Source organism: Diceros bicornis, chromosome 24 (assembly GCF_020826845.1).
Source record: "Diceros bicornis minor isolate mBicDic1 chromosome 24, mDicBic1.mat.cur, whole genome shotgun sequence".
Classification (NCBI taxonomy): Eukaryota; Metazoa; Chordata; class Mammalia; order Perissodactyla; family Rhinocerotidae; genus Diceros; species Diceros bicornis.
In genome coordinates this window covers 16,242,058-16,260,002 of record NC_080763.1, presented here as the reverse complement: position 1 = coordinate 16,260,002, position 17,945 = coordinate 16,242,058, and the positions used below count along the sequence as shown (strand labels likewise).

Below are 17,945 nucleotides of genomic sequence, written 5' to 3'. Positions count from 1 at the left end.
TCACTTGATTTCCCAGTTGGCATCTAGGTAAATGGCAAATACATAGGTTTCCATTTCTACTGAGGTGCCAAACTGCATAACAGAGTTAAGATGACGCTGTGATCTGACAGAGCAAAGCAGTTATAAAGATTTTGGAATTACATTACCACACTATCCCAAATTATTTAAAAAAGTAAGTATATTTAGGTGTCTTTTTTTCTATCTATGACTCTACAGTTGTGAAACTTCTGAGCCTGCACAGGTTCTTGAACTTTTTTGTGCCACAGACCCTCCGTAAGTCTGGTAAACCTAAGGGATTCCTTATCACAATAATGTTTCAAAATGAACAAATACATAGGAGTACAAAGAAAACTGAATTAAAATATAGTTATCAAAATATTTTAAAAATGTTATAGTTATATGTGTCTCCATCGACACATTAAATAACAAGACCCTAGTAGTGGGTCTAATAGTTACTGCAATTTTGAAGTAATGATGAGTGGAAATGACACTTTGATATAACTAACAATTATTATGAAATGAAAATATCTGTGATTTCTATTGGTGACAAAAATCACAAGTATTACTAATTGGTTTGTTGCTACATTCATAAGCAAAAGAAATGCTGAATTTCAATTAGAAGTTAATGAAACGAAAGATGAAATTTTGATTTTATCCATGGAGCCCAGGTTAAGAACTCCAGGACTAGAGGTTTCCCCAAAACATCGATAGTGCTTATCTCTCGTGGAAATATGGGTGGTTTAAATTTTTCTTCTTTTCTGTATTTTTCAAATTTTCCACAATGAGCAAACATCAGTTTTATAATTACAAAAACCATCACATGATATTTACAAAAATGAGAGGGGTGTATTGCTTGGTAAGTTTCAAGGTACAGAAATAAAATTGGGAAAACAAAGCAATATTTGAAGAAAATCTTTTAGAAAAAAAGAGGGGAACAAAATTCTGGGTGAAAATGGAGAAATTAAACCTGACTTTCATCAGCGAGATTTAAAGCTGGTGAGACCGTTATGACATTTATCTTCATACACAAACGGATCAATTCTTCAATACATGATGCCGCCTCAGGGCTGAAGCACCATAACTCTTTTAACAAGCCACACAACCACTCTCAGGTCACATCCGAAGTAAAAAAAAAAGGGAACTCACAGGCTGCTATTACTCATTTTAGTAATTTTATTATCCATGCCGTTTGCATCTTCCACTTTTGCTAAACTCCCAGCCAGGACTTGTCTGCCTACTCAGTGCTCCACGCGTGGTTTGGGAAAGAGAAATCCCAGGCAATGGAATCCAAACTCCTTACCAGGCCCCTACAAGACCCTCCTGGATCTGACCCCTACCTGCCTCCCCAGCTTACAACTGCATTCCCCATGCGTCAGCCTCTCTGACCTTTTGATTCCTCCAATAAGCCAACCTTGTCCCAGCCTCGGGGGCTTTGCCTTTCCTGGTCCTCCTTCCTAGCAAATTTCTCCTCCAGAGCTCCCCCGGACCAGTCTGGCTCCTCATCCCTGTACTCCAGTGTCTTTCCTCATAGAGACTTTCCCGACTGCCCTATCGAAAGTCCCCAAGCCACCCCCGCCGGTCATATTATTGCCAACAGAACTCTCTGAAATTATTTCCATATTTCTCTTACTAGGAAGGAAACTACTCGAAAGCAGGAACCTTGTCAATATTGTTCACCTCTGAATCCTCAGCACCTAAAACTACCTGGCGCAGGAATGAGTGAATGAGTACGTGGAACGAATGAATACCTGTGGACTGTCTTCCTGGGGCGCACTCTGCCTTAGAAACAGAAACCAGTTTGTCGAGCAAAATCACGTTAATAGCAGTTTTAACCTGACCGCTGAATTGTTGGCCCCCTACGAACCTCTAGAGCAGACAATCATAGAATCCTGGGCGAGCCCAGGCGCGAAAACAGAACCCCGAATACCCTTCCACGGCTGTCGGCGTGCCACTGCGGCTGCGCGGAGCGTGGGGAGGGGGCGTGGCCAAACCCGTTCTCCGGAAGTGAGTCCAGAGCCGGCGAGAGGACGCGGCGGGCGGGCTAGAGCGGCGCGGCCTGACCGTATGGGGGCGAGCGGGTCATGGAGGACGAGCAGAGCTTCTCGGATATCTGCGGCGGTCGCCTGGCTCTGCAGCGCCGCTACTACTCCCCGTCCTGCCGGGAGTTCTGCCTCAGCTGCCCTCGGCTCTCGTTGCGCTCGCTCACTGCTGTCACCTGCACCGTGTGGCTAGCGGCCTACGGACTCTTCACCCTCTACGAGGTAATGGCCGGTCGGCCCCTTCCCGCGGTCGGAGTCGGGGGCTTGGGTTTGGAAGGGTCTTTGGGGTCTTAGTGGCGAGCCCGGACCTCTCGTCGGACCCTCCTAAAGTCGTAGGGCCAGAGGGCGGGAACTCGCTGGCCCCGGGACGCCATTCGCTGCTCTTTTCATTACGTTGAGCGAAGTTTGTGCTTCTGTACTTTACACTTCTCCGGGGTCGCCGCTCTGCTCTGTGGCTCCACTCCGCGTACATCTAGTCTGTGCACGACAGGCTAACTTCCACGTGCCCTATATAGTCCATGCTCACAGTAACTCAGTTCCAGGAGTTCAGAGAACTGTTAAGTGGATCGTACTCGTCCATCTCTTCCACTCAGAGGTATCACTGCTAACAATATCTTATATAGTCTTCTAGAAACTGTCTTTGCCTCCAGAATGTGTGTGTGTGTCACACATACACACAAGGTATTTAAGAGCTTGATAGCAGCTTTTATACTTCTTCGTAATCTTTGTTTTTCAAGGCAGCTTACCCTCCCTTCACAAACCCCTTCGCCAACTTTAAGTACTTTCTAAAGAATTATGAAATTTCTGAGATGGGTGGTTTCTGTGCTCAATTTTCAGACTCATTCCTATTTTCTGAGCGTCAGTTTTCACATCTCTAAAGTGGAATTAATATCTGCCATGCCACCTTCACAGTATTGTGAGGGTCACATGCAGGAGCTTTGTGACAGCCCTCAAATAAAAAGAATGATCCTAATTGCCCTTTTCGGAATGAGTTTAGTTTCATGTGTGGTACCCTGAATTGAATATATTATTCTAGGAGTGATCTGACCAGAGCTAAATGCAGCAGGATATTTGCATATTGTTTCCATTACTGCATCCGTTAGCTTTTTTGCCATCAGAGCATATTTTCAGAGCGTGGTAATTTAGCATAGATGTATGCAGAATTAAGACTGCCCTAATTTGTACCAAATTGTATCTAAAAGTTTGTTCATAAGTCAGTTGAAATGGCTAAGTTGCCAGGACAGTCCTTCCCCCTCCCACAAAAAAGATTTAATTTATAATATAGTTGAATTTTAATACTAACTTGTTCTGGCTCATGTGAGGAGGAGGGAACAGATATTTATTAAATGCCCACTACATGCCAGCTGCTTTACTGAATGCCCCATTTCAACCTTAGAAGAAAACCAAGGCTCAGAAAGAATGAACTTCTCCGAAGTTACAAAGCTAGTAGCATACCTGGGCTTCAAACCCAGGGCTGTCTAACTCTGAAACCCTTTCTTTTCTACCATATTATGATGTCTCCTCCTTGGGGAGGACTTGCTTAGACAAAATTTTTAATTAGGAGAAGTTTGTTATTAATCCACCTCCCTTTTGTACTCATCTCTCTCATCGTGGTATATCCCACTTACCCCCATCAAGTGCCTAGGACTCAGTAACCTCATCTTCCTTTAAACTCCACTGCAACACTTCTTAAGGGCTCTGTGTACCAAAATTCTTATCTTTCCCCCTATTCAAAACTGTTTGTCAGAGTAATGAATCTCAGCTAGGAGTGAGAAGAAATCTGATGAAGGAATTCATTAAAACATGTGGCTTAACTTCAACCCAGATGAATATTGAATTGTTAGAATTTCAGACAGAAAAATGAAGTATAAAAAATGCAGGTAGTAATGAAGTTTTGGGCAGAGATTACCATATTAAAAAACTGATATGAATCAAATCCCCTAGACATTTACTGCTCTTCATCTCTTCTTGCCCTCCAGTTTTTTTTTTTTTGTGAGGAAGATCAGCCCTGAGCTAACATCCATGCTAATCCTCCTCTTTTTGCTGAGGAAGACCGGCTCTGAGCTAACATCTATTGCCAATCCTCCTCCTTTTTTTCCCCCAAAGCACCAGTAGATAGTTGTATGTTGGAGTTGCACGTCCTTCTAGTTGCTGTATGTGGGACGCGGCCTCAGCATGGCCGGAGAAGCGGTGCGTCGGTGCACGCCCGGGATCCAAGCCCGGGCCGCCAGCAGCTGAGCCCGCGCACTTAACCGCTGCGCCATGGGGCCGGCCCTCCCTCCAGTTTTTGAATTCACTGTTCTATTAAAATTCCAGGTTTTTTCCTTATTTATTCCAATATGGAATGTTCTCCCCCCTTCCTTTTCTCAATTTAGTATATCTGTCAATAACCACCACCTTCTCTGCACCAATTAAATTCTGCTTCCTTGGAAGTCTTCATAGGATGTTCCTGTGTGCTTTAGTCTTTGTCTTTCTGGCTCTCTCTTTTAATCCTTTCTTAGGCATTTCAGTCAGTATCATAGTATTCTCCAGAAGTATTTTATATGTATTAATCTTGCCTCTAATAAATCTCTGAGGGCCAGAACTGAATTTTATTTCTCTCCATTCTTCCATAATGCTTTCAGACTATGTACAAGACACTGTACTAGATACTAGGCATTTAAGTAACTCAAAGTAGATATTTCTGGATCATCAGAGACGCAGCACATAGATTTCTCCATCCCCCATTCATTAATCAGCAACTAATTATCTAGCACACAGGTCAGCAACCTTTTTCTTTAAAAGGCCGAATAGTAAATATTTTAGACTTTACAGGTCTCTGTCTCATATTTTTCTGTTTCTTTTTCTTTTTTTTAACAACCCTTTAAAAATTGTAAAAAGCATTCTTAGCTCAAGGTGAACCACAGGCCCAAATAGTTTGCAGACTCCTGATCTAATACTATGTGTTAGGCAGAAGAAAGTAGAAAGGTACTGTCAAAGAAAACCAGAGCCGGTCAGTAAAGTGGTAAAAACAGATTTTATTCAGAAACTATTGCAGTAGGAAAAAAGAGACCTCAGTATAGAATTGGGCTCAATTCTGAATACAGCATGGACAAGTTGGAATTCATAGCCAAGGAGCAGGATAGGGGTCAGTGGATGGAAAATTACTGTAAGGAAACATCAGAGGTAAAGGGGGATTCTGGCTAAACTGACTTGACAGGATTCTTGCTGAAGGCAGGCCAGGCTGATCAGATACCAAGGGTGAGGGTTCTCTCTAAATTGATTTAGCAAGATTCTTGCTACAACTTGATGGGCACTGCAGGCCAAACAAGGATGGAAGCCAAGGCCAGGGGCTTAGAAGAGCTTGACTAGAGTTATGTCAAGGAGGGTGTCTTGTCAGTAACAAAGAATAATAAGACACTGCTTGCCCTCAAGGAATCACAGTCATAATTACTGAATCTCTTTTGATTCTAGGTCATCAATGATTTTTTTCCTGTGCCATCCTTCTAATTAATAGCTTTTTGGGAAAAAAAGAGAAAAAAATGCCACATGAAAGAAACATACATCAATAGAAAAATACATTTGAGCTTCGGAAATGTTAAAAGGTTGTAAATGTGTCTTAGAATCAAAGGAATAAATACCATTTTTTAAGCCTTTAACACATCAGTCATATCAGCTAGTCAGTCAGCCTTAAGACATCAGGTAGTCACCACCCAAAATAATGAAAAGAGCCCTAAATGATAAGATCTTTATTATTTAACAAAACAAGAAGTCAGGAGGTGGGGGACTCTAGGGGTAAGAGACTAGTTGCTTTCGGTTCTTTCCATCTTACTGCTCTTCCACCCTTGGTGTACTCTACTCGTTCTCAGCCTAGCTTTCCACATGGTCTGGCAGAGCCCATAGTAGTTCCAGGCATCAAAACCTCTGGCCGAAGGGACCTTCCCTTCCTTAGATCTCTTTTTAAGATGGACTTAGTTTTCCAGAAGCCCCTCCAGAAGACCTCCCCTCACATCTCATTGGCCAGAGTAGTCATGTGTCCATTTTGAAACTAATCATTGGCAGGAGTGGGAACCAATCATGATTCACTCCAAGTTCTAATAGGAAGGAGGAGTGGCTGTTGAGTGTTATCTGCTACACTGTACTAAGCATTTTACTGTTCAGTCTATGATTTTGAACTTTTGCTGATGGAGTGTGAGAAGAAAAGGTCTGAGTCCTTAAGTTGCAATTTTGGAAGAAAAATCTCTGAGAGTGGTGTGATGGTGGAGGTTTTGCTGATGGAGGGTCTCCTCCCCAGACGTATCCATTAGTTGTCTGGATGTATTTCATCATATGCTTTCATAGCACTTCAGAGCCCAAATAAAAGTGATTTCCTCTTCCGCCATACATGTTCCTCCCATCTGTTCAACTCATAGCAGAACAAAGGCGTTTTTCTGCATTGCCTGGAGTTGACTTATTAAACAGCAGAGATATATGCGGAGGACCATTTAGTAATCTTACCGCCTGTGTCTGGCTCTTTCTTTAGAACAGCATGATCCTCTCTGCTGCCATCTTCATCACCCTCTTAGGCCTGCTTGGTTACCTCCATTTCGTGAAGATTGATCAGGAGACTCTGTTAATCATTGATTCCCTTGGCATCCAGATGACTTCATCCTATGCCTCAGGCAAAGAAAGTACCACCTTCATTGAAATGGGCAAGGTGAAGGATGTTGTCATTAATGAGGCTATTTACATGGTAAGTATTTAAGTGGTAAGTATTACAGGCCTCTCTGGAGGAGGTAGCCCACGGGGTATGCCTGGATCTAAACTGAGTCTTAATACCTAAAGTGTTTGATGTCACAGAATTAACCTTGAGGACTCTCTGTTCTAGTACTTGTAGTGTTTCCTTTTTAGCTGGCATGTCTATGAATGATAAAAGTGAAACTTATATGGAAAAGAAACATCCCTTTATTTTTAAAGAGGTGCAGCAGGTTTTCATGGATAGGGAGTCAGCATTTCAATTTCATTTTCTAACCCAGCTTCAAAATCATCTCTGGTTGTTGTTGTTTCTGTTGTTTTGTCTCTTTTCATTTAAAGAATGAGAATATACTTCTCCCTCACTTCAAAAGCTATCAAGTGTTCTACTACTTAGAGATAACCATTTATGAAAAAGTTTTGAGCTATCCCTTGAAGAAAAAGAAAACAGAATGAGTTTCACTTAGATCTCTGCTGTTTGGTTTATTTTCTTACAGCAGAAGGTCATTTACTACCTCTGCATTTTATTGAAGGATCCACTGGAACCACATGGGATATCTCAAGTAGTACCTGTCTTCCAGGTGAGCACAGAACACTTTTCTTAAGTTTCTTTTCCAAGAAATCCTCCACCTTTCCCCCAATCTGTATATCCACTGCTACTTATGTTCAGTAGGAATGTAAACTTTTGTTGTGAAGAGTATTTGAGGATACCTGACAGCTATTTTTAGGGAGGATTTTAGTTATTTCAGAAGTTCCTTTCTGAGGCAAATATAGGCTTCTAGAAATGTTACCAATTTATACAAATTTTAGAGAAAAAATAAATATATAGTAAGTTCTACCCATAAATCACGATTCATCTACTTTGACTCAGTCTATCAATATTTTACACAGATGTTATTGATCTATACATACTGTTATACACTATTTTGTCTTGCTTTTTAAATCTAATATGCATATTTTCATGCATCTACAAAGGCCACTGTACTTACTATTTTAAATAATTATATCATCCTGTCGAGTATCAGTTTATTTAGCCACTCTACTGCTAGTTTTTGAAATCATGTCCAGGTTATTTTTTGCTTTGCTTTTACAAAAAAACGCTTATACAAACATGATTATAATGAATTACTTTATAGGTATATAGAGTATACCTATGCAGTTAACTCTGCCTTTCTGCCCTTTTTTTCACAAAGGATTTAAGGAAGCTAAGCTAAAATTCTTTTGCCTTATAGTTCAATTATTTTATTAAAGCTTGTGAATTGTTTCATAGATTTTTGCAGTGTTTCAGATTTGGCTCCAGAGACTGGACAACTTTACCATACTTCTGGGAATTTGTAGTTGTTTTTCTACAGTCTTGGCTAACAGTGGGTTTAGCTATTTTTTAGTTTAGTATGTAGGTAAAGGACTTCAAAGTTATTAAATTTGTATCTCTTTAAATGACAGAGACTTTTCTTATTGCCTTGTATTACCTATCAGTATTTCCACTTGTTTTAAACTCTTCCTCTCCTCTATTAGTCAAATAGAATCTAGATATTAATTATGCATTTGTAACTATATATTTTAGGTAGCAAACTTTTTATTAAATATGCTTTCCACATATATTTTTCCCATTCTGTGGCTTTTCTTACATATTAAACTGCCCATCTTGTCTCTGAGGACTGTTTCACAGCTTGTGACATTTCCTGAGAGAGTTTGTCCTTGTTATTCCTCTTGATTGCTCTTAGATGGAGATCATGAAATTTAGACAGATTAAAAACTGTCTTCTGAGTGCCTGCTTTGCACAGTTCACAGGCTAGGCTGTGGGCCTAGTTTGGGACTCCTCCTAGCAAGGTGCTGTGAGGCCTGAACTGCCTCTCTGAGTGCATACCCGTGCCGTTTTTAGACCCTTTGATGTGGGTGAGAGATTGAGGGTGCACATGGATGCAGCACCACTAAGCACTCTCTTCCATTCATCTCGACTCTTCATTTCTCCCCTTTGGAATTCAGAGTGCGAAGCCCCGGCTGGACTGCTTGATTGAAGTGTACAGGAGCTGCCAGGAGATCCTGGCACACCAGAAAGCCACCTCAACAAGCCCATGAGTCCCAGCATTCAGAAGGCCAGTACTGTCTTCCATGGGAGATGACTCCTCAGCCATAGTGGCTGGTTTATTTTCTGTATTCTAAGCCATCAGGTGGACACAGTCCTAGGAACCAGTATGGATGCAGTGGATCTCAGAGCCATAGAGCAGGTGACTGGAAACCTAACTCATCATGTGATGTTGACCCAAGTATTTATTTGTATTTTAGTGTTCCCCTTGTAAGGTTTTGCCTACTTTACCAACTGACGAGAGACCTTAAGAAAGGTATATGTCAAAAGTACTGTTGACAAAGCACTTTGTAAAATTCCTAAGCACATTCAAGTTTACTTTTTGTTGAAATTTGTGGAACAAGACAATGGGAAACTGACATTAGATCTCTTGAGAAAGATCATTTCCAAGTGCCTAGTATCCCTGTATAAAAGTTAGGGGGGAAAAAAGTCGTTCAGGTACTGTTTAGCAGGAAGAAATGTCCTACAAAAGACTAGTCTCTGTCCACCCAGTTCCTGTGTTCTGTGCAGGGTTAACTTATGACAACTCTCTTAATAAACAGATCTTCCAAGACATACACGATAATTGCCTGCTTCACAGACAGCTGCTTTTTATTGACAGACATGAACATGGCATTTCAGTCATGGGTGTCAAGCACATTAATACCCTTCTGTTACTCAGCGTTGTCTATGGTTTCAAAAACTGCTTTTCCCAAGAGGGATGAGACAAAAGGCCAGACAGAAATTTGACTTTGGTTTCCAGGCATGTTAAACAAGGATCAACACACAAACTATAGAAGGCTTTGTTTATAAGGCAGTTTCTTCTGTATCAAATTAATCAACTGAAGGAGGATTCCTGAAGGGTTGGGAAGGAGAGAGGGTGAGTGAAAGAGCTTGACCCCCAAATTCAGTATGAACACAGCTCCATTCTCGCTTACTTTTTCTTTGGGATCCTTTTCTTTTTTAAACTCCCAAGTAGATAATATCCTCATTGGCCTTAGGGACACTCAAGATACTACAAAACCAGAGCTGTAATTTCTGCCTTTTACACCAGCCCCAGAGGGATTATTCAGGAACCTGTGGGACACGTGACTTGTTCGAGGTAGAAATGTCTCAGATCCCAAATCCTGGGAGGAGGCAGGAACAGAAATCGGAGACAGCTGTAAAACTGCCAGCCTTGCAAAGTCAGGTTCATTTAAAAGAGGCAGACACTCTGTTGTGCTTCTTTTTTCATCATGCTTATCAGTTTAAAGGGTGAGAGGGGAAGCTTACAGCTGCTGAGGTGTTCAGATAAACTAGTTCCAGCCTTGCAGTTTTCACAGTGTGCAACAACAGACACTTTGTTGGAGTTAAAGGCTTGGTTCTTGGATGCTACTGCTAAACCATAAACATACAGTTTTCAGCACTTTATTGACAAATGGTAAGACTGCCTTAGAGCTATGAAATAAAACTCAGTTTCTCCAGTGTTGGAAGATCAGAGTATGAATGAACTCTTTCGTCTTTTTTTTCTCTGTTAGGGGAAGGTAGAGACAAAGATCATCTCCTCTGACTTAACAGAAGGTCTCAGTTGGGGATGGGGGGTAGTGGTATCATCAGGAAGACAAAAGGTGAAGGAAACTTTCCGTTTCCTTTGCCTGATGCTCTTAGGCTAGGACAGATAGCGCATAAGTGCCCTCTGCCCTCGAACTGATTCCCAGCGGAAGTTCGCCAGAAGTCTTGAAGAGCAGAGCTAGGCCCACGAGCCTGGAGGGGGTCCTCTGTTTCTGACTCATCTTTGGTGGCCTCACAGAGCAGCAAAAGCAGAGCACATTTGCTTGGTCTTTCAAAGAGTGGGGAAAAAGTGACAGCCACCTCGTCCTACAGTAGTGAGCACAGCCTTCACTGAGCCCTGTCCAGTCATTAAATGAGACAGGGAGAGGTCAGGATGGACCTGTCTCCTGCCCTTGCTTGTAGCAAAGTGTGAGGGAGAGTAGCTTCAGTCTCGGCAGGGACAGCAGCTTGTCCTGCAATAATAGGAGCTGCTGCCCCAGAGAAGGCACTACAAACTACAGACACCTACTTGTTTACAGTAGGGGAAGGGGAAAAGTGAGTCTATTCTTTTTTCTCAAGCCCCGCCAACACCTTTCCCATCTGGGAAAGGAAGTGCAGTTTTAGTGAGTTCTAGGCTTTTGTCAGAGTTCAGGTGAATTGGAAATTTTAGTCCTATCCTGTTCAGGGATGTTGGGAAAACTTCAAGTATAAATCCCCACTTAAGGACCATATACAATATAAAAAACAGCCTTCCTGAGAGGATCAGTGCAGAATGCCCTGACTTATAGCACTGACACCCTCAGGAACCAGTAACAGGACCATGGTGTTTGTGTCTGGAATCAGGCAGCATCCAGAGCTCAGTATTCTTGTGAAAAAGAGAGTGGTTTTTATACTGGGTCTGGATTTTTAAAAGTTGGGTCCTGAAACACTATAAGGCACCTAGAGAGTAAAGGCTTCATGGACACTGAAAAAGACATTTCACAGAACAAACTGGGGCGGGGTTGGGGAGAGGGCTGTTAGACCCATCACAGTAGTATCATTCCCCAGGACACAGAAGGCACAGGTGGTAGGGGGGAGGGGTAGGAGAAATATTCACAGCAACGTTGGCCTCTTGGCAGCTCGTGGAACAGATGCAAAGAACTGTCGTCCATCCAGTTCCCATGGCTGGCGGGCAGCAGGCGCGTTGGTCGGGGGGTTCACAGTTGCAGAGCAATGGTTCATGTAGCTGGCCATGATGAAGGTAGCCTCTGCAATCTAAGGAGACAGAGAAACAGGAATTGAACTAGCCTTGGCTTGAATCGTCACTTTCTCACTTATTAGCTGTTATATTGGGTACATAACCTTCCTGGGCTTCAGTTTCTTTCTCTCTTAAAATACCCACCCAGGAGAAAATGTCCAAAGGGGATCATTACCGTGAGGGTCAGAGGCGCAGTGAAATGGGCGCCTGTGGGTCTGGAGGTCCTCTGAGATACACAGTGCCCTCCTGAGAGCAGGAAGAGCAACGTTCCACTCTGGTTATCTATCTCCAGGCCAGGGAGGGGCCTCCCCGGAGGAAGGGGTCTGGATGTTGTCTCCTTTCACAGAGGTGGTATTAAAAGGAGGAAGAGGTTTGGCAAACTCCAACTTTAGGGTTAAAACAAGGTTTCCAGTTACTCTCAGAAGGGAGTCAGGAACTATAAATCAGAATTTAGGTTTCAGAGTCTTTGTAATTGTTATTTTTGCTAGTCAGCATTCTCTGTACTGAGAAGGAACAAAGTCTTGAAAGCAGAAGAGGTCTTTGGACCACAAGGAAGGGGGAGCATGTGCAGATTGTCCCACTTTGTGACTAGTTTGGCGACAGCAGAACCCAGGATAAAGTAAGAACACCTGAGGAAAAAGCTGCCCTGGCCCAGGGCCTTGCTGCAAGGAGGGGAAGAGTGGGCACCGACTCGAGCCTGCATGGCTAGGGCTTGAGAGAACTAAAAAGGGTAATGTGAAGCACACAGGAGCAGTGGACCAGAGTGAGTTCCCTCCCCAGCCAGCTGCTCATCTACCCGCTCAACAGTGACTAGTGAGATGCAAGTCCACCTGAACCCTTTGGAGTACTGACATAGACAACGCAAAAGCTTTACTGGAGACAGGGCCCTTCCTTCTAGAGTACTGTCATAATTCCAGCTTCCTCTCTAAGCTCCAAGCCCACCTCATTATACCAGATCAGAGTAAAATGTTTTAGCAGCTGTCAGACGCACCTTGGGAGCAGCCATCCGGAAGATCAACTTCTCAGTGTGGCCTTTTCCAGAGCTCTGGTCTGGAATGGATCTAATCACAAGCATGAAGTCATCTCGGCAGCCACCAAAGGTCATCACTGAAGCGTAGGGATAAGTGACGTGCACTTGCTGTGAGAAAGAGCCACTTAGTTCTGGGGAAACTTTTCACCTGCCTCCTGAGCTGGGAACCAGCAGTCCCTGTCTCTTCTGGCACAGGAAACCTTAACCAGGAAGGGAGAACTCGGAAGTGGTCATAATTTAGAGATCTACATCATGAATGTCTATAAGCTGTGTCTGGAGGACAGCTGTGCTTGGGTGGGTGGGTGCAACCATGGTCACTTAGTTCAGGCCTTTGAGTCCAGAGGGAAGAAAAGACACTGTTCAGGAGTAGGAGGGGTCAGGGAGCCAGCCTTCATCCTTCCATACCATAGTGTTGTGCTCCAGGATGCTGACACCATCCTCATTCACAGCAATCCACACCAGAGCATTCTCCTTGGAAGAGAGCTGTGCAGGCTGGGGAAACAGGAAAATCCCGTCAGACATATCACAGCTAGATTCTGAACCATAAGAACTTTCTGAGGAAGAAGGCACATCCAGGGATCTGCTAGGCAGTGATTTCCAACCTTTTTCTTGTCTTGAAAAACATAAAAGATGGTATTTATATAGCATGCTAGAGTAAACAGACAGGAGACATCTGGACTTGGGGCTCTGGCCACCTACTAACTATCTCCAGGTGGGAGGGGATCACTTTCTTGGAGGACCGATAGCCCATCCTGCCACAGGACATTGGTTGGGAAGGTCTGTGCTGCAGAACAAAGGCCAGCCCTAGCAGCTCTGTCACGGGCGTAGAGAACAGGCTGTTTTCTCCCAGCTCACAGAAGCTGACAGTATTTCACCCAAGGTCTCTCCCAGCTGAAGTGCATCTTGCTTCAACCAGTTTTCTAGGAACTGTAAAAGAAATAGGAAAGCAAGAATGCAATCGTATGGGCTTAACGCCCTACCAGGGAGCACAGTGACCAGTTGGTGGACAATTCCTGGAATGACTAATTTTCCCAGTGTGGGCTGCAGCGGGGCAATCCATTTTCCCTCTCTCCTCCCCAAGAGGCTGGGGAGAGAGATGGACAGACATGCCATCTTTTCCAGAAGCTTTCCCCAACCTCCCAGACCAGTTGGGTCCCCCTGTTACATGCCTTCTTAACCCCTGTACTTTTCCTTCATAGCACTTGTGACAGCTTGTAAAACAATTTATATATATTTAGAGAGAGAAACTATGTATGATTATTTGGTTAATGTGTATCTCCCCCATTAAATGGGATGCTCCATGAAGGCAAGGACTGTGTCTGATTTACTCACCTCCTATAACCTCAAACAACTAGCACAAATGCCCAAGACACGATAGGAGCTCAACAATTCTTTGTTGAATGAATGCGTGAATGTCTGTTGTCTACTCTACCTTCAGTGAACAGGATCATGATCCAACTTCGAGGACAGGATACCATCTGTGATTATGTATAAAGTTCATGCACACCGGACACCGGGTGAAGAAAAGTTCCAGCTGAAATTACTATCAGCCACCTGGCCTTCACGCATTAACTGTTGCCTGTGTAGTTAGAGTCCCCTGTGACCATGCTAAGTCAGTAGAGATGTATTTGTTTAGATTATACATTGTTCTATCTTTCAAACTTTTTTAAAGATGGAAGCATTCGTAAGCAGGATATCATATCAAGTCTGAATCCTTGTGTGTGAATTAGTTGATCCTATCTTTTTTTTCAGGGGTAGCACTGAGAAAGAAGTCAAAAAAGGAAAGATGAGGGTCACCCAGAAATAATCCTGGCGCATAAGCAATGACCACAACTCTGCTCTGGACCATGGAAATCTGCTTAAGGCAGAAATGGGTGGAGATAGTGACCCCTGGTGGTTAGTAGTGTGCAGGCAGGCGCTGCAGAGTGGACTGGCTCAAACATGACCAGATGGGAACAGCAGCTCCACGAGAAATTTAGGGCGTGGTAACCACTGCTTCCTCTGGAAACCACCAGCACTTACCTGAGCAGCAAAGAGCTTAGCACCAAAGAAAGGCCATTTCCGGGCCACTGTCAGGTAGATGCGGATGCACTCAGGAGGGGAGCAGCCTTGCAGAGCCACCCACTTTGTGGTCAGCAGATCTGCCAAGTGCCTGGTTGGGGCGGATGGAGAGAAGGTGCCAGTGAAGTGCCAACATGTTTTCATCACAGCTCTGAGGCCCTCCCCACTCTGCAGCCTGTGCCTCCCCAACAGCAACTCCCCCAAGACCCTGCAGCCTACCTCAGCTGTTCAGGGGGTGCCTCGTGTCTGTAGCGCCTTGGGTAGAACCTGTCTAGGACTTGCTGGAGGTGATGCTGAGCCTTGGCAGGGGGTGTGCCCCCAGGGCCTGGTGGGATGGACCTCTCCAAGTCCCCGTACTCTACCTGTGGTAGAAGCACATGGAGGGACCAGTCAAGAATCTGGAGGTGGATGGGGTGGGGCGGGGCAGTTGGAGAGGGGAAATAAATCATTACTTTATTGGGGTGGTGTGAATGGATGTGAAAAACACTTCTTGTGAACAGACTCTTTATCTCAAGTTTTATAGATGCTAGAGAAACAACCTTAGGGTCCTAGAATATTAGACTGTCTAGACCAACTTTCGTTTTGCAGCTGAGGTTAAGTGCCTTATCCAAGGACACAGTTAATCAGTGGGAGACAAGGGAAAACTGGAAATTCTGGCTTCTGATCCAAAAATATGAGATACAGGACTGAAGATGCTATAGATCCTAGAGTATGCAGAGTGTTCCAAATAGGGGCTGTGGAGACAGACACCCAGCTCAAACCCAGCTCTACTACCAGCCTTGTAATCCTGATCAAGTTACTTAACCTCCCTGAGCTTCAATTTCCTCATCTATTGAGTGGGAATGAGAACTAACTAGGATAATACACATAAAATGTTTAGCAGAGGGCCCTCTATACAGTATTCAACAAATGTTTATTATTATAAAGATCAACAATTATCATTTCCGGGCTGGCCCCGTGGCTTAGCAGTTAAGTGCGCATGCTCCGCTGCTGGCAGCCCGGGTTCGGATCCAGGGCGCGCACCGACGCACTGCTTTTCTGGCCATGCTGAGGCCGTGTCCCACATACAGCAACTAGAAGGACGTGCAGCTATGACATACAACTATCTACTGGGGCTTTGGGGGGAAAAAAATAAATAAATAAAATTATAAAACAAAACAATTATCATTTCCCCTTCCTCTTCAGCATGTAGATCCAGACTCTTTCTCATGGGAACCATGAAGGTATCCCAGATACCTTTGGCAAGATGGCCTCCTAAAGGTCAGAGGGAGAAGAGTCGAAGTCTGAATGCATGTTCCTCTTCCTAATTGTACTTATAATGTTTGTTATAAGTACAAATTTTACCACAACATTATGTAATATACATCATTTAAGTAGCATACTTAGTACAACCCTGTGGGGGCAGGCAGGAAGGCATTTTTGTATTCAGTATACAGAAAAGGAGACTAAAGCACAGACAAGTGAAGTGACTTGGCCAAGATCTCACAGCAGGAAGGCGGACAGGACTCAAAGCCAGGTCCCTGGACCCCAAGTCCGGAGTTCTGCACGTAGCCTATATCTGCAGTGAGGAGCTCTGCTGGGTAAGGAGTCGGCTTCTCTCCACAGCCAGGAACCACAAGGCTGCCCTCTCTTCGTGCACCACAGGATCTGCAGAATCTCTGTTTCAGGCTGCATGGTGCATTCCACCTGTGAGTCCAAAGGTGGTATCTTGACCTTCCTGATTCCTGAGCAGAACCTTACCTGGGCCATTAGGGCAGCCATCTCAAGAGCCAGTTCCTTGTTGACAGGAAACCTCCCCGCCACTATCTCTCCACTAGTTTGGGAGGCGAGCAGCAGCCGCTCTCTTTCTGTCTCCCCTTTGACTTGACTCCGAAAGTACAGCCTACAGGGAAGAGAATGAGAAGCCAGACTCAGCTGTGGATCCCAAACGGATGAGGCCATCTCTGCATCTGTTTATCTTGATTTCCAAAGAAAGAAACTACTCTTTATACCATTTGTGAGCCTATTTTCTTTTGCCTCCAGAAGAATTTAACCAAGCATGACACAGAGCAGATACAGGGCCATCAGTTCTCACAGCACAAGCAGCACATGGTTAATTCTGAATATACCATTACACTTATGGGATTTGGTGAGGGGAATCTGGTACCGGCATCACAGCTTAATAGGGAACTGGATGAGTTAAGGTTCCAAGAGACTAATGGAAACAATTAGCTTGGGGACATATGTGGAATGGAATTTTCTTACTCAAATTTATAAAAAGTCAGGATGTCTACTGTATTTCCTGGAATTGGTATAGGAGCTATTTATTCTTTAGCCTTAAATATCTAGTGCTCATACAAAATTTCACTCTCCTAACGTTAACACATGCAGCCATCCCATGAGATTGGTCCGTTTTCTTAGCAGGTGTGTGTGTGTGTGTGTGTATGTGTGCGTACCCGCAGTACACAGCCTGAGAGCCTGAGCTGCCCAGGGTCTCACAGAGGATCAGCAGAGCCAGCCTGTGCTCCCAACTAATGACCACCATGCAGTGTTATATCTGTGGACCCCCCTGCCTGTCCAGGACAGGCCATTCAGTTGGGGAAATGACAGATGGCACTCCAGTAGCAGCCCTCATGCTTGGCCCCACCCTCAGGCAGTGCTCAGGACCTGTTTTTGTACATCAGCTTCACAACACGTGTGCCACCCTCAGACTTTCCAGAGTGCAGCTCCTTCAGGGTTTGTTCCCACTTGGAGATGGCATCGCAGATCTTGAAGAGGCAAAAGAGGAAAGTCAGAAAAACCCCTGATGAGAGGAACAATGTCCAGCCAGGGCTGGACTCTGGCAGAGCAGCAGGGCAGAGCTGAGTGACTGTCATCCATCAGGAGGCTGACCTGTAGGGCCTCATGCTGCCGGGACCCAAGGTCCCTACAACTCCCTCATAGACAGGTGGAGAGGTGTAGCCTGGGCATGGAGTGAGTGGCAGAGCATAGAACGCTGCCCCCGCTGGCCCTGACATCTGAAGGGGCCTCCCCAGAGGCTAGGCAGGCCTCAGTCAAAAACCATGGCCTCATATCACCAGCTCCATTTCCATTCCCCTGACCGCTATTCTCCTCCTCAACAAATAGACCCAGAGGTCTACTGTGTACCAAAGACTTACAGACACCTGACATTAACAAAGAGGAAATGTGGCATAGTTCTTCCAGGCAATGGTAAAAGACTATAGAAGCCTTTGTCCTGTTGCCATGAAGAAAGCAGACACTGGAGCCAAAACACTCACGCTCATCAAGGGCTAC

General features: G+C 44.4%; 2 protein-coding genes across 5 annotated transcripts in view; one reads left to right on the top strand and one right to left on the bottom strand.

The window, feature by feature from the left end:
* The first annotated feature begins 2,022 nt into the window (after positions 1–2,022).
* On the top strand, positions 2,023–15,103 carry PIGH (phosphatidylinositol glycan anchor biosynthesis class H). Of its 2 annotated transcripts, none has more exons than XM_058567186.1 (4): positions 2,023–2,261; positions 6,541–6,750; positions 7,247–7,330; positions 14,364–15,103. In XM_058567186.1, exons 1-4 carry the CDS (start codon positions 2,082–2,084, stop codon positions 14,367–14,369), a joined length of 480 nt encoding a protein of 159 aa, XP_058423169.1. In that variant the 5' UTR covers positions 2,023–2,081; the 3' UTR covers positions 14,370–15,103. The 2 variants fall into 2 exon arrangements, with proteins under 2 accessions (XP_058423169.1, XP_058423168.1); XM_058567185.1 differs by lacking the exon at positions 14,364–15,103 and adding an exon at positions 8,736–9,400 and having other exon boundaries at positions 2,027–2,261.
* The window catches only part of PLEKHH1 (pleckstrin homology, MyTH4 and FERM domain containing H1), a 49,333-nt gene continuing 41,593 nt past the window's right edge, over positions 10,206–17,945 (bottom strand). For all 3 annotated transcript variants that reach the window (XM_058567169.1, XM_058567170.1, XM_058567171.1), the window contains exons 23-29: positions 17,319–17,419; positions 16,413–16,554; positions 14,892–15,034; positions 14,634–14,763; positions 13,017–13,103; positions 12,573–12,719; positions 10,206–11,598 (exon numbers count right to left, since the gene is read on the bottom strand). In XM_058567169.1, coding sequence (XP_058423152.1) covers positions 11,437–11,598; positions 12,573–12,719; positions 13,017–13,103; positions 14,634–14,763; positions 14,892–15,034; positions 16,413–16,554; positions 17,319–17,419 — 912 coding nt within the window. In that variant the 3' untranslated portion in view covers positions 10,206–11,436. The remainder of the gene's footprint in view (positions 11,599–12,572; positions 12,720–13,016; positions 13,104–14,633; positions 14,764–14,891; positions 15,035–16,412; positions 16,555–17,318; positions 17,420–17,945) is intronic.

Coding starts and splice junctions, on each gene's coding strand:
- PIGH (XM_058567185.1), top strand. CDS start 2,082: ATGGAGGACGAGCAGAGCTTCTCGGATATCTGCGGCGGTCGCCTGGCT. Junction 6,751..7,246: donor TTAATGAGGCTATTTACATG/GTAAGTATTTAA, acceptor ATTTTCTTACAG/CAGAAGGTCATTTACTACCT. Junction 7,331..8,735: donor AAGTAGTACCTGTCTTCCAG/GTGAGCACAGAA, acceptor TTTGGAATTCAG/AGTGCGAAGCCCCGGCTGGA.